The following is a 15,990-nucleotide window of genomic DNA, read 5'->3' on the forward strand; positions in this document are numbered from 1 at the left end:
TAGCTTCGATCATCGTTGCGATGGGAGTATTCAAAATTGGTTTGGCTTCCGCATCGAAGTCACGACGCAAGTCTCATGGTTGAATAGGAGGGACCTAAGCGCGTGCTATTGCAGCTTGCCTACATGCTTCCCATCGTTGATTCCTCCTTCTTCTTGCTTCTTTTCTGGCGACTTCCCTATCTGGAGGTGCGTTAGCAGATAGTTCATCTACTGATATCTATTGAAGCATCTTGTTGGGATCGAAGCGACGTTCGTCGCCTTGAGAGCCATTAATAGTAGCCATGAAGACTTCTCTGTCCAGAGAGTGTTCTCTAGAGCGACATGTGCAGTTGGCTAGGACTGTGGATCCTGAGCCTTCTGTAATTGTCATGGGGAGAGGTCTGCCATGCCTAAAGGGAAGATCGTCCAAGTGGGTCACAAGGTGAGAGGAATCAGGTAGTTCTGTGGCTGAGAGCCCCTCCAGAACACCGTCCGTCATTGTGGTGTCAGGGTGATTACCAGATTCAGATGATCATCTGGATAGAATTGGCTATCATCGTCTAGATCGGGATAGCTGTCAAAGATCGGTGCCGCCCGGCAAGCGGTGGCAGTTGTATCTTTGATCTGTGAAATTTGATCCAAGTTTTCCTTGTTTGAGGAAGAAAAGATGGATCTGACGGCTTTCTGGTAAAGAGAGGCCGTGTTGTGCAATCTGTAGATAGTTTTCTGTGCTGATGAACTTAGATCGAGTAGTTTTTGATCTAAGATTCGTCGAAAAACAAGTCGAACTCGTGTCAAAATGAGTTTTTCTCGATTTCCTTGGTGAGGTCAGGAAGCAACATCTCGTCAAGATCGTCGAGATTGCTTTTCTTCGCTGAGGTTGTCTTTGGCTCCTGAAGATTGTTCAGGTGGCTGTTGAAACCACCCAAACCGTCGGTGATGCAAACCCAAGAGCCGAAGATGGAGGTGGTGCCTTGTTCAGGCTCTGCACAGTTGAAGTTGAAGGTGGCCATCAAATTCACCAGATTGATCTTGATGAAGACCCCTACCTGGCGCGCCAGCTGTCGGTGTTTTACCGTCAAGCCTACCACAGGTATCGTCGGGGTACTTGATTGTAGGTAGGGACTCGCTGAGATTAGGAACGCGATGGTGCAAGGAACACAAAGATTTATACTGGTTCGGGTAGTCAAGAGCGTAATACCCTACATCATGTGTGGTTGTTTGTATTGCCTTAAGGATTGATGATGTTGCATACGTTTTGGAGGGGTCCCTGCCTGCACTTATATAGTCTGGGGAGACAGGGTTACAAGTTGAGTACTATCAGAGTCCTACCCAATGTTTATCGAGCAGTTTTCTTCTATCGCCTAGTCCTACTTCTGTACGAGATGTTATAATATGATAAGGCCTATCCCATGCGATACTCCTTACTATAGAATATTCTACGCCTGTAAGCAGTCTTGTTGCCCCGGGTCTGATAGCATCACCGCCGGTTTCGATCCTCATTGGATTTAAGTCGACGATGATGAATTGCCCTATTACCATTGGGTCTAGAACCGATGATGCCCATTTTGAAAAAAAAAATAGTTGTCGCATGCTGCCACGTTATGATGCCTCACTCCGTTTGTGCCACTGCATGCTACAGCCCCCGCCACGGCTCTGCTGCTCACCACCGCCATTGCGCATATAGTGGCTCTACGTTGCTGCTCGGCCCCATGCCATGGCCCCCTGATGCGGTCGCGCATGGCTCCGTGCCTCGCCGAGCGCCGCTTGCCCAGTGCCTCGTGCCCCGCTTCGCACCGTGTGCCCGCCACAGCTGCTATGGGCCACCGCCGCAACTCCGCATCCCGCTCCACCGCCACCAATCCACGCTGTAGCTCCATGTCCCGCTCCGCCACCGTAGATCCGCCATGCAGCTCTATATCCCGCTCCGCCACCGTGGATCTGCGCTGCAGCTTCGCCATCATAGATCCGTCCGCCGTGGATCCACGCCGAGCGTCGCAGCCGCATGCCCCGCTCGGTGTCGTGGCTGAGCCCTTGCCCCACTCCCCCGACGGTGGGAGAGGTGGCGGCGGGGAAGGGAGAGGAAGCGATAGAGGAAAGGAGAGGAAGGGAGGGGCGGCGTGGGAGGTGGCGCCATGGGAGAGAGCGAGAAGAAGGGAGAGGGAAGGACCGGAAGTAATGAGATGGAGAGAAGTGATTGTATAGCCGGATCGTAATACGAATGGGCGGTGATGTTAGGTATCACCATCGGTTTCAAATAGAACCGGTAGTGATAGCTCATCACCACCGGTTTAAACTAAACTGCCAGTGCTAAGACGTTTGTAATAGGTCGTTCTATAGTAATTGGTGTAAGTACATTTCTGTGATCCTAGCGCACCTGCGGTGAGCACCACCCCACAACGTCAATCGAATTGACTGACAATGGTAGGTCTTCATGACCTTTCCACAGCCCTCTCAGACCCGGATGACAGTAAATCTGTCTCACCATACACATGTCTTTCCAGCTGTCTATATCAATTGAGGTCATACGAAGAAACAAAAAGCAAGGCAGTAATTCTAGCAAGCAAGTGCTATTTGTATAAAGATTTGGGGAAAGTCCAATTTACAATTTAGATAAATAGCCTGCATAACTACAAGCAATTAAACACTAGGAACATGAACAAGCAAGATTTAAATAATGCCAAATAGAGGAACAACATGTGTTACATTTTAAAAATATGGTACTAGTCTCATATTTCTCTGGTTTAAACATGAATTAGTTGTGAATTTTTAGATGAAACAATATTTTATTATGTTTTGAGAATTTTTTTACGGGTTATTATGTTTTAAGAATGGAAAACCACCTAGGACCTATTGTCTAGTTGAAACCGTAAAGATTAAAAGTTGGACTAGCTTTACAATTAAAGGGTGTAAATTAGACTTTTTCCCTTAAAGAAGCAATTTCCTTACACATATTATGCTACTTACATGGTCACCAAACATTCCTATTCTGTTCAAAAAGAGTTTGTAAAAATTATAAATCATTCGGTTGTCTATCTCATCCTAAACATAAAGGAGACTAAGTTTGATGTCCACAGGGAAATCCTATTTTGAGCTAAACTGGGTCTTTGTGTTCTCAAGTGCCGTAGTGGTTCTTCACGGGCTTTGTGTCAACCTTCAAAGATTGCGTCGTGGGACCCCTTATAATAATGTGGGGATGCTGCTTTGAGCTTTCTAAAACATGACAGATCGGGACTGGGATCCGAGCTCACATATGCACGCATGCGAGTATGCGACGATTAGTATAACAAAGGCCTACATAATTATTAGTTTCTCTTGGGGATAGATCCAGACCACAGGTGATACCGTAGATAAATATTACAAAATACATAAAAATCATCATTTTGGGTCTTGTATATAAGTATATTGTACGTGTGCACTAATTTATGCTATAGGATAAATTTACATTAGTCGTTTCAACTAGCATGTGTCTATTTAGATTAAGAACATTGCTGTTGGAATCCATCGATTTTATTCAAAATTTACCTTTAAGCAATTTCAAATGAGTTGAATTTCATTACTCCATAATTAAGCAGGCGCATCAGTAATGGTGTTATGTCCTCATTTTCCTTTTCAGAATGGGATACACTACATTGATGTGTTTGAATTTGACATACCGATTTTTTTAAACTAACAATTCATACATTTTTGGAAGTCTATCTCTTTTTTTTTTTAAAAAAAGGAGCTGTCTAGGTTTTTCTTCTAAAAAATCTGTTTCAGTATACATTAATTCTTGACTCAATAACCAATGTGCTGTGCAAACCAATATCAAGATCGATTTGGATTTTCTAGTATTATTGTAGGGCATACTCAAAATATATTACTCCCTCTGTTTTTATTTACATGTCGTATTAGTTTTGTCCTAAGTCAAATTCGGCAAACTTTGACCAAACTTATAGAAAAAAATTATAATATTTTCAATACCAAATTTGTTTTATTGGATTCACCCTGATGTATATGTTGATAGTGAATAGGTTGCATAGTATGGTTGTTGCTATATTTTTCTATTGAATTGGTCAAAGTTAGTCTAGTTTGACTTATGACAAATCAAATACGACATGTAAATAAAAACGGAGAAAGTATACATTTTCTTTGAATCCAGATGTCATATCATGATTGCTTCGGGATCCATGCCTTAAACAAAATCAAGATGTCATAGCATGAATAGCCCCAAACGCAGGGTGATCGAGTTGAAGTAAGTATGCAAAAGGCATGTAGCTTAGTGGTTATAATAGTCTCGGTAGTACTTAAGTCATGGGTTGGACTTCTCGTGAGAGCGAATTTTCTAGAATTTAACAGCATTGTGCTTTCAGTGGTAGGTGACATTTCCATCACAGTGAGATGTTTGTGGTGACTTCATCAATCTCGAGGATTTGCCAGCTCAGTCTTCGAATATTCTCATAGCGGGATAGGATTTGCATTTCTATGCTCATAGAGATGAGTGTATGTTGCAAATATCCGAGTTGTACTTTGCAATTAAAAAAACTTTGTTTATTGTTTGAACACTTTGCCCCGGTCAACAGGTGGTTACCTTTCACAGATTTTGCGCCACATGCCTCTCACTGCTGTACAGATTACATGCTCAGTCAGACAGAATTTCTAGGAAGCTCCAAGTCTGAACTAAGTGGTTGACAGAAGTTACCAAATCGCCCCTGAACCGCGTTGAAAAAGATTTTTCGGTGTTGGAGATCAATAGCACCCAAAACAATTGAGCAGATCAGCCGGGTATCACGCGGATGGATTCTCGAAATGTCTCCAAATGACGCTACCTCACCTCGGGCGTGTTGATTATCGAATCCATGCAGCCGGCAATCTCCAGCAATTGATATGTTTGCATTATTTTCTACAAGGATTTCGATGTTGATATGTCGAAGAATTTTCCCCGGACAGGGAGGAAGAGTTTCTTTTTGTACGGAAATATATTAAATACCTTTATGTAGAACTAAAATCATAGAATATTCGTTAAAATGTATCATGCTGTAAATGTTAATGCATGTGGGATTTGAAGAGTGTGCTGCCATACTCCTGTAATATCTTCTTGATCTTGCTAGAAGAAATTTCAGAATGATTTTCATAAACAATTCTTTGACATGATTACTATGTTTTTTGATTGGAGTATTTCTCTGCTGCCACGTCCCCCCTCCGTCCCCATAAAAAAAGGCCGTTAAAGAGAATTACATGATTTCAAATAAACATGATGTTGTTTAAGGAAACTTGCTCCTTTATTTGTCACTAGTGAATGGATCTCAGTGGCCTGCCTTCCAAAAAACGGACGCAGATGACCTCCTGGACAGACTTCGAGCTTGACTTGGACAATTGGAAACAGGAGGTGGACGCGAGTTCCCCTCCCCATATCCAAATATATCAGACGAGCTTTGAAAAGGTCCACTGTGAAACGTGAATGGCTTAAAAAGATAAAAAAAAACATGAAAAAGCCTTGGTGTCACTGCTAATTCAGTGGCCCTAATTTCTGCCCAATTGAAGACGGAACCTTTCGTATTGATATTTCTCAAACCTAGATTTGTTTTTTTCGAAAATGTCGACGCAGACATTGAGACTGGCAGCAGGCTTCCTTTTGCTATTTTATTTTTGGGCCCGGCGAGGCGAGCTCGCTTGCTTTGCGGGGGCGCGGCTTTCTTTTGCTATTTTATTTTTGGTTGCTTGGCTGTTAGGTTTGCGAGATATGGAAGGTCTAGTCGGTTTCCTAATCCGATTACGACGCGAGGTCATGGGCTCTCCTATATATACAATCTATCGGCCGCCACCAAAACAGATCTAATCTGAGTTAGGGTTTTGCCTTCTCTCTCACTGTTGCACCGCCACCGTAGTCTTCTCCATCCCGAGCGCCGGCGTGCACCGGCGAACGGAAGAGCAGGTATGTGGAACCTTTCGCCTTTGAGATCCTGCACTGGGAGAGGGCGAATAAGGTTTTTGGGAAGCGCCGCGCGACTGCTCAACGATCTTCGCCACGGCTCGTCCTCTGTCCAAGTCCGGTGCTGCGGCGTATCTACGTCTGCAACGCTGTCTGCTGCGCTCCGTTCGTACAACCGCCATCATCCCGTCAGCGCCGTTCGTCTTCCCGAAGGCAAACGCTCAGTACGTACGCTGCTATTTAGTTTAGTGTTTAATCATATTTTTTGATATCATGTTTATACTGCATCTTGCTACTTGTATGATAGGGTTGTTCATGCTAGTTCTAGTCAAGTTCATGATCTATTTATTTCGGAATTTATTCGGACAATTGCCTAATTATTCAACAGTGTTCACCCGGGTCATCTCTTTTCTCTTAACTTTATTGCCAAATTAACAATTTTGTTGATGTGTCATAGTCTTACGACACTAGCACGGAGACTGACCTTACAATACTAGGCTCATAACTCTTAGAGATCAATAAATTTACCATTGTGAACAAGTATATTGTCCAACATTAGAAAAATAACACCATTTTTTCCTAAAAAGTTTATGTAAAGTGCGAGCATCTATACCGAGTCTAGATTTCAAGGTATGTGTAAATATTGCATGGTAACGAATTTAACCAATTCACTATGCAAAGTTCCCGAAAAATAAAGTGCTAACTTAGCAGCCTTTTAAAAAAGCTAGGGAATTTTTGTTTTAACAATGTTCCAGCCTTCCTGTTCTGCTGCTTTCAGTGGTTTAGGCCGAGCTTGTTAAGAAATTCAGTGGTTTAGGCCGAGATTGTTACGAAATTCAGTGGTTTAGGCCGAGATTGTTACGAAATGAGGTCACATCCACAGTCGAAAACAGAGAGAACAGGAAAGAAAAAGAAATCATCAAGCAGCAGCCAGGTAGACCCATGTTGGCAGCCAGTCCACGCGCCTCGAGAATATTACTGAATCAACGTTTGCATTTGAGCATTTCTTTCTGCCTCTCCTGTCCTGCCTCGTACGCCACCAACCGAAGCCAAATCAATCATCGTCTCCGTCTCCGACGAATTTTTCCAACCCGTACGCCGCTACGCATACACACACGCGCGCTCTCTGCCCGCGGCTATATATAAATCGGTGACATCAAGCGTCTCTTTCTCATTTCCTCGCACGCCTTTCTTTTCCGTCGTCGTCCAGCCGGCCTCCCCCCTCGCTTGCCGCCGCCGCTAGGTGCTAGCTCCTCCCCTGCCTCGGAATGCGCGATGCCAAGCCCCTCCGGCTTCAGCGGCGGGGCCGGGGCGTCGCCCTGCACCTTCCCGTGCTGCTTCAGCTTCTGGGCTTCCTCCTCCTCCTCCTCCTCCTCGCCGGCGTCGCACGCGGCCAGCAGAGCCCGCTGCCCCCTGTTCCCCCCGCGCCGCCGCTGTCGGCCGTCGAGAAGCAGCTCAACAACCTGACCAACAACGTCGCCGAGACCATCTCCGACAAATTCAGCTTCTGCGTCGCCGACCTGTAAGCTCGATCGCCTCGCCTCCCCGCTGCTTCTTCGACTTCATGGCCTGCCGACGATGCCCCAGAGAGAGAGAGAGAGAGAGAGCGCTGGCGCTTTTGCTCCCTTCGGATTCTGATCCGGTTCCCCATTGCCGCGTTGCGTTTCAGGGAGGAGGATTGGAACGAGGCCTTCAACTACACATCCAACCTCAGCTTCGTGGATAAGTGCCTCCAGGACACCCAAGGTAAATCCACAGCCTTCCACCGAGTTGCTCGTCTTCCGTTCAACCCCTCTTGTTAGCCGTTTGACTGGTGAATCAATCCCCATTATATTCCGCAATACCTCAGCTCTGTTCTTGCTTGCTTGCTTCGTCTGCTCTTATTGACTGGGTTCCTGGTTGATTTGTTGCGTTTCTCGATTTGTTTAGTCTGAACCGAAGAATCTCGTCTCGGTATAGATTGTTGGGCGAATTAAGTATTGTAGTTTGGGGACAGGTGCATATGTTGGATCAACTTTTCAGCAGACAATGTCCAAATGCTCCTATTAATCCCCCTTTGGACTCAACTGCCCTGTTTTTTATTTTATTTTATTTCCACTTCTTATCTGGATATACCCTAGTGTATGTTACAAGTTTAACATTTCCTGGTGGTGAACTCAGTTCGATTCCGATTTCCATGTGATGAGGCATATAAGATAATTATTATGAGGATCCGTTTCCTAGGATGACGAAACAGAGCTAATCAGCTGTGTTTTCCCCAAGTCTTTACATGAGTACAAGACCGAAGACCTTCGCTTTCACTGTTTCACATGTTGTATCTTGTTATTTTAGCCCTGTCCTCAAAACTCATATTCATGTCATTCGACCAAGTGGCTGATTGGGACCTTGTTAATTTTGAGTCATTCTCTTGCACAGTTCCTCTCGGCATTTGTTACAACTTGGATAGCATGATGTGGACAGATAAAATTGGTGACATGCGCTCGTGACAAGTGGAACCGCTACCCTATATTGACCAGTTATTTCTGTCATGCTTCAGTACAAAGGAATTGTGAACAGCAGCTAAATAGGACATGGCCACAGTTGGGTTTCACAAGCTCAACTCCAACTAATCGTATCTAGTGACGTTTCTGATGTTTAGAAGTTAGTCATTTTGACTCGTTCTCATATCAGATGAACCTGCAATCTTCATTAATCAAATTAGATGCTAAAGTTCAATTGTACTGTATAGTGAAATTTGGAAGTAACGAATTCCTTGACTTTAGAAAAAAAATATTGTTTTGGATGCCATTTTGTTATGAGGTTCAAGGCCACATTACTGAGTTTTGCATTATATCTAAATGATACATTCAGGTGATCTGCCACAGCGTCTCTGCACACCCGATGAAGTCAAATTCTACTTCTCAAGTTTGTATGACCGTGACGGTGATAAGAACATCAACCTGAAGACTAACATAAACTGCAACATATCTTCTTGGGGGAAGGGGTGTGATCCAGGATGGGCTTGCGCTACCGATCCAGTTCCTGACCCCAGAAACCATGATAGTAACAACATTCCTCTCAGAAGAAGGAACTGCCAGGCATGCTGTGAGGGCTTCTTCTGCCCCCGCGGTCTTACTTGCATGCTCCGTGAGTTTCTCCAACAAGTCCTATACACTTTTTGTTTTTCTCAAATGTCTAGAGAAATCATTTTATGGGGTTGTGAATGATATGAACTTTTCTTTTCCTTTTGGCTATAGCTTGTCCACTAGGCTCGTACTGCCCACGTGCCACAGCGAATGAGACAACTGGTCTTTGCGATCCGTAAGATTTTTCTTGATATTGCAATAGGTTTCTTGATAAACAAATACAGGATGCCATGTATCTGAGTTGTTGAACTTTGATCAGATACAAGTATCAAATAATTTCAAACACAAGTTTGACAGAGAGCTGCGGAGGTGCTGACATGTGGGCTGATATCCAGAGCACTGAAGAAATCTTCTGCCCAGCTGGTAACTACTGCCCAACCACGACAAAAAGAGATTCTTGTAGCAGTGGGTACTGATCTACCTTATGGTTTCTCTATCTTGTAAGTCAAACCTTTAACAATCGAAGTGGTTTGATTTGGTCATAATTGCTTGTTTCTTCTGCAGGCACTATTGCAGACTGGGTTCCACCGCTGAAGAAAGTAAGCATCATGAACATGACTTTGATCACACAATGATACAAACTTTTGATCAATGAGCTTAATTGGGATTAATTTGCAGAGTGCATAATAAAGGCCTCCTGTGATGAAAACACGAAGAATGAAAACATAGTCATTCTCGGTGCTTGCCTAGTGGTAAACCATCTCGCTTAACTTTTTAATTTCCGAATCTCTCTCTCTCTCTCTCTCACACACACACACACACACTGTTACAACAACATATCTTGGTGGTGGGAGTAAAATTTTCACTTCCAGTCACAAATAAAATGAGGTAACCGCACTGCAATCTTGTGATTGCACATGATTGAAACTTTGCCATTCAATGCAGGGTGCACTGTGCCTGTTGCTTCTGATCATATACAACTGCTCCGACAAATTCCTCAGTATTCGTGAACGGAGGAAGGCAAGATCAAGGGAGAACGCCATTCAGCTGGCTCGGCAGCAGGTGAAGGCACATGAGGGATGGAAGGCGGCAAAACAGTTTGCAAGGAGGCATGTGAATGGCATGCAGAGTCATCTTTCACGCACATTTTCAAGAAGGAAATCGTTTCATCAGCAGGTAGATCCAGATAATTCTAGCCACAGGGTGCAGGAAGCACCACTGATGGGTCAGGACAAGACGCAGGAAATGTCAGACTCTGCTATATTTGCAGCTGAGAGCACAAATGAGATAACTGAAGTGATGCCGTCAGTTATCGTTGATGTCAGTGATGAAGAAGTAGTTGCTGCAAAGGAAAAGCCTACGTCAAAAGGAAAGCACAGATCAACTCACACACAGGTATTCAAGTATGCTTATGGCGAGATCGAGAAGGAGAAATTCCGACAGCAGGAGAACAAGAATCTAACCTTCACTGGGGTGATCGCCATGGTGAAGGATCAGCAGAAGGAGATAACTAGGCCTTTGCTCAAGGTTGAATTCAGGGACCTGACTTTGATGCTTGGAAAGAAGAAGCTGTTAAGATCTATCAATGGCGAACTCCGGCCAGGACGTGTAACTGCTGTCATGGGCCCATCAGGAGCTGGCAAGACCACATTCCTCAATGCTGTCATTGGGAAGGTGAACGGCTATAAGGTGACAGGCTCGGTCCTTGTTAATAGGAAGAACGTTAATATCCGATCTTACAAGAAGATCATTGGTTTTGTGCCACAAGATGACATTGTTCACGGGAACTTAACAGTGGAGGAGAACCTTTGGTTCAGTGCAAAGTGCAGGTAATAATTATTTCATATTGAGTAAGTCTCCAGTAATTAGCTCACCAGTTTCTGAACATTTCTATTGTGAACCTACAGGCTCTCTGCGAGAATGAAGCACCGCGACAAGGTCCTCATAGTGGAGAGGGTAATAGATTCTCTGGATCTCCAGGGTATCAGAAATTCATTGGTTGGGACTGTTGAAAAGCGTGGGATTTCTGGTGGGCAAAGGAAGCGTGTTAATGTGGGCATTGAGATGGTGATGGAGCCATCACTTCTAATCCTGGATGAACCAACTTCTGGCCTGGACAGTTCCTCATCACAACTGCTCCTCAGAGCTCTTCGGCATGAGGCAGTTGAAGGCGTGAATGTTTGCGCTGTTGTTCACCAACCGAGCTATACATTGTACAACATGTTCGATGACTTGATACTTCTTGCAAAAGGAGGGTTGATGGTTTACAATGGTCCAGTCAAGACTGTTGAAGACTACTTCACAACCCTTGGAATCCATGTTCCGGACCGCGTAAACCCCCCAGACCACTATATTGACATTCTCGAGGGGATTGTGAAGCCTGGGTCTGGCATCAAAGCCAAGCACCTACCAGTGCACTGGATGCTATACAATGGCTATGAAGTACCAAGTGACATGCAAGATGATCTCAAGGAAATTGGTGAACAAACCCCACAAATAAGCTCTAGCCCTTCAATGTCTGGTTCAACCCCTCACTGCCTCCCCCTCAGAAACGCTTTCACAGAAGAGTGTGACCGTCTCGAACACCATCTGTCAAAACCAAAGGACTTATCTAGCAGAAAAACACCAGGGATCTTTATGCAGTACAAATATTACTTGGGAAGGTATGCTCAGCAACCTTTTCAATCTGGTTCTAAAATAATGAACAGCTACTAATCAGTTGTTACTGAATATATATCATTGCAGGGTTACCAAACAGAGGTTGCGTGAAGCTAAGCTGCTCGCGGTTGATTTCCTGATACTAGGCCTAGCTGGTATCTGCTTAGGGACGATAGCAAAGCTCAGTGATAAGACATTCGGGATGCCTGGCTACATATACACTATAATTGCAGTTTGTAAGTTCTGATATACATGCATCACTTTATTTTCACCACGAGCTTGGTGAAAAGTTCACTGACATAGGTTACTACCATGCAGCTCTTTTGTGCAAGATTGCAGCATTGAGGTCGTTTTCACTGGAAAGATTACAGTACTTTAGGGAAAGAGAATCTGGAATGAGCTCGCTGGCGTACTTTCTTGCCAGGGACACAATTGATCATTTCAGCATTGTTGTAAAGCCAATCATTTACCTCTCTATGTTCTACTACTTCAACAACCCGAGATCAACAATGGCAGATAACTACATTGTACTCCTCGCACTTGTGTACTGTGTGACGGGGATAGGATACACCTTCGCCATCTGCTTCAGCCCTGGCTCAGCGCAGCTGGTATGTATCATGCTGATTAAATATTTTTTGTCAACATCTTTTACATGATTGGCCACATATATTGTGCCTAATTCTGATTCTTTTTTGCAGTGTTCGGCACTTATACCGGTTGTTCTAACCTTATTGTCCACTCAAAAGAGCACTCCGATGTTTCTGAAGAGATTGTGCTACTCAAAATGGGCATTGGAGGGCTTCATAATTGTAAACGCCAAAAAGTTAGTGTTTGTTCATCACTGCTTCTTTTGAGACTAGAATGTTTGCTTCATACAGGCCCTACTGTAACGTTGAACTAGATGTAATGGCGTTCTCTTTTGATGCAGGTATCCTGGAGTTTGGTTAATAACTCGTTGTGGCCTGTTGTTCAACAATACTTTCGATATCCACAACTACAAGCTCTGTATTTTGATTTTGTTTATGTATGGCCTGTTCTTCAGGATGTTGGCATTCGTGGCCATGATTTTGTTGAAGAAGCGATGACCATAGTCTAGTTGTTCCATTCTTTCATACTTAATTTTTTTTCCTTCATCTGTAAATTTGTAAATCAGTTCTGATCTAAACTTTTAGTATGCTAACTAGCATAAAGATTAGGAAATACTTTTTTGGCATCATTTTTTCAATACACATCTGGCGATGAAAGTGGAAATGGAAAATCCCATTTGCCGGAGCTTGTTTTTGAGGTTCCTCCATTTTATGGAAAATGAAAATGACAATAGTACCACAAATACAGAAACGATAATGGTAAAAAAAGTACAAACATGATTTGCTCTTTCCAACTGTTTCCATATTTGGATGAAATTTGTTGGTTTTTTCTCCTTTTTCCATATTGATCTAGTTCATGCAAACATACATCTGATGCGAACATGCAGATGCAACATGTAACGTCAAAAAGTGTCGCACCCAGTTTCAAAGACAAAACTGAATGCATATCTATATGTATGCCAGGATCAAGTTTCATACATATAGAGACATTATAAGTGAATAATCAGCAATAGTATTACGAAAAAGAGAAAAACAACAAATAAAAGACTATCAGAGTTATACAGCTTATTCTGGAAACGAAGGTTTCAAACTTCACACGCAATCGACTGGGGGTTGTGTACGCCTAGAACTCAGCAGCATCTTCAAAATACTTCATACATCTTCTCCTTCTGAGCAGCAGTAAGTAAGGGTGAGTACACTTATGGTTGGTACTCAGCAAGGCCACAAGAAATAACCAGAATATGATTTAAGTACATCTTCAATTAAATTAATCATGTGAGGGTCCAAGCTGCTAATGACCGTGAGCACGGCTGATATATCAGTTTTACACTCTGCAGAGGTTGTACACTTTCACCATAATTCGCGTAAAAGTTCCGAAAAACTTTAAACCCAACCACGCATGTGCTGATCAGGCACAATATCACACTTCCGAGGTGTGATTGCATAGGGAAGCTACGAGACTTTTCCAAAGAATCACTATATGTACGCATTGGTCCTTGGCTTTCTGCGGTACCTCAGAAGACGAAGCTTCTTTCACCTGCTCCATCAATTCTCGATAACTCAAAATCCACCAATCAAATGCCCCAGGCACGACATATAGATTATCTAATTACTTAGCCAAGGCCAGAGCCATATGGCATTGTGGTTGCACTGTTTTCTTGTGTGGTTCTCCATGTTCCAATTAAATCAAGTATTCTCATAAATAAAGCATAGATAGAAGGATGGTTAGGGCCACTTACCTTGCTCCAACAAAAAGTTACTCTTACTGCTCTTCAGCTTTTGCTCACTTGGAAAACTTGATCTTCAAACTTCGAACAACGATTCTTCTACTCGAAGCAATCACCGAGCAAACATACAATGCAAACAACAAGTATAAACAATAAGAAACAGTACACCAAACAATGTAAGAAGTACAAAACGAGGTTACAAAACTATTGTACACGTTGCAAGGATCCGAAGAACCAGCGTTTATGGAAGAAGCTATAGAGTCGATTACAAAAAGTACTAGTTTGAAAGGCTTGTGGGCGCAAGAATCATTGAAAACGGAACTAAAATGCGAAAGTTATGGCTAAAACAGGGTTTTAGGACTAAACCGCGAAGAACCTAAAAGATCAGGGGCTAAAACATAAAAGAAATCCTTTTGAACTGCAGAGGACGGCGTGTTAATTTTGGAAAAATAGTGGGGCTCTTTTGCAAAACAGGCTCGGTTGACCGGTATGGCTAGGTTTGACTCGAGTTTAGATTGGATCTGGGCCGTTAGATCGGAATCCGACGGCCAGGGTGGGTTTGGGCGAAGCGAGCGGCGCTAGCGGCGGTGCTGGCGCCGGCGGCGAGGCAGGGGCGGTGGCGCATCGCCGGCGTAGGCCGAAAACGACCGTCCGGAGCTCGAATCGAGCGCGGCTTGCATGGAAAGCACGAGCGCGACGCGAGTAGTCGATCTAGGGCACCTGAGCAGGGCCTAGGCGAGCGGGCGGAGCTTGCGGCGGCGCATGGCGGAGCGGCAGCGCCGGCGAGCAACCGGGCATGCGCGGAAACGAGAGGGAGTGGGGAAAACGGCCCGTGGAAAACCTCACCACACAGCGAAGCTTCGGCTGCAGTTGGACTCGACGGGGAAGCGACGGAGCGGCGAGACGCGTGTGGCGCCGAGCTCGAGCGGAGCTCCAATGGCGGCGGCTATGACTTCCGTGGTTCAAAGGCAGGGCGGCGCTTAAATAGGGACGACCAGAGTTGCCTTGGTGCGCGCACTAAGAAGGCCGCGGCGGTGCGTGCCGTGCTCAAACTCAGCTCGAGTCCGTACCAAGCATGAGGTGGGGGACAACCCCGACAGGTGGGGCCCACGCGGCAGTGAGTGAGAGAGAGAGAGGGGAGGGGGAGGGTGGACTGGGCCGGCAAAGGGAGGGGTTGGGCCGACCACTAGGTTGGGCTGCAGGAGGAAAAGAAAAAGAGAGAGGAGGAGTTGGGCTGGCCCGAAGGAAAGGGTAAAAAGGGATGGGTTTTGCATTTTTGAAATAGAGCCAAACAAATTTAATTTAAATTTAAATTCAAAGAATTCAAATTCAAACTGAACAACAAACAATGAAACAAAGCTTTGCAGCATGAATGCAACATAAACAAAACAACCTCAATTAATTAATTAATTTGGAAAACAACCAATATTTATTTTCTTTTACACTAAATTCTCTGTGAAGAAAACCAAATGTTGGAAAAATTTTAAAACTATGAGAAAATTGTTGATTTATTTTTAATTTTAATCACATTCTGAAATCTAAAAATTTTAGGGTGTGACAAAAAGCGGTTCACGAACCACTGAAGAAATAATACTAGGTAAATGCTAAAATAAATTCAGAAAAATATGAGCAGCATGCCAAATTGAGCTCGAACTCGGATGGGAAGATTTGAGCACAAGGAACCTTGTCAAGTGACCTTCATTCTGTTCGTAGTTAAGCTCTTTAATTTAGCTGTATTACTAATACAGGCAGGTAAATGAACATTTTCTTCAAAGACACTTTTAGCGATTTAACAACTGCTTTTGCTAGCATATATCACAAAAGAAGCTTAGGAATCAAGGGGAGAAAAGCACTTTTATTTTTTCCCCAATCAAACATTTCTAGCGATGATTCCAATGCATGTTACCTTGTAACCATAGTCTGAATTTTTGAACCCCAGTTTGCCTGTACTCCGGTACGATTTAATAGCTGATTGCAGGGCACAAGAGTTTGGTCAACATGGATCGATGTAACCAAATCTTGCCTGGGTTATTCAAACCTTGTGCATACGCACATACACGCGT

The 15,990-nt window shown here is 44.0% G+C and overlaps 1 protein-coding gene across 1 annotated transcript; it reads left to right on the forward strand.

Annotated features, from left to right (window-relative positions):
* Positions 1–6,913: 6,913 nt before the first annotated feature.
* On the forward strand, positions 6,914–12,894 carry LOC120639784 (ABC transporter G family member 25-like). Its single transcript, XM_039915668.1, has 13 exons — positions 6,914–7,412; positions 7,560–7,636; positions 8,741–9,016; positions 9,127–9,190; positions 9,275–9,424; positions 9,520–9,554; positions 9,634–9,707; positions 9,901–10,784; positions 10,863–11,618; positions 11,701–11,849; positions 11,932–12,221; positions 12,312–12,436; positions 12,542–12,894. The coding sequence occupies exons 1-13, from the start codon at positions 7,159–7,161 to the stop codon at positions 12,696–12,698; spliced, it is 3,291 nt and encodes a 1,096-aa protein (XP_039771602.1). The 5' UTR covers positions 6,914–7,158; the 3' UTR covers positions 12,699–12,894.
* Positions 12,895–15,990: the final 3,096 nt, after the last annotated feature.

This window comes from Panicum virgatum, chromosome 7K, assembly GCF_016808335.1.
Source record: "Panicum virgatum strain AP13 chromosome 7K, P.virgatum_v5, whole genome shotgun sequence".
In the NCBI taxonomy this organism is placed as follows: domain Eukaryota; kingdom Viridiplantae; phylum Streptophyta; class Magnoliopsida; order Poales; family Poaceae; genus Panicum; species Panicum virgatum.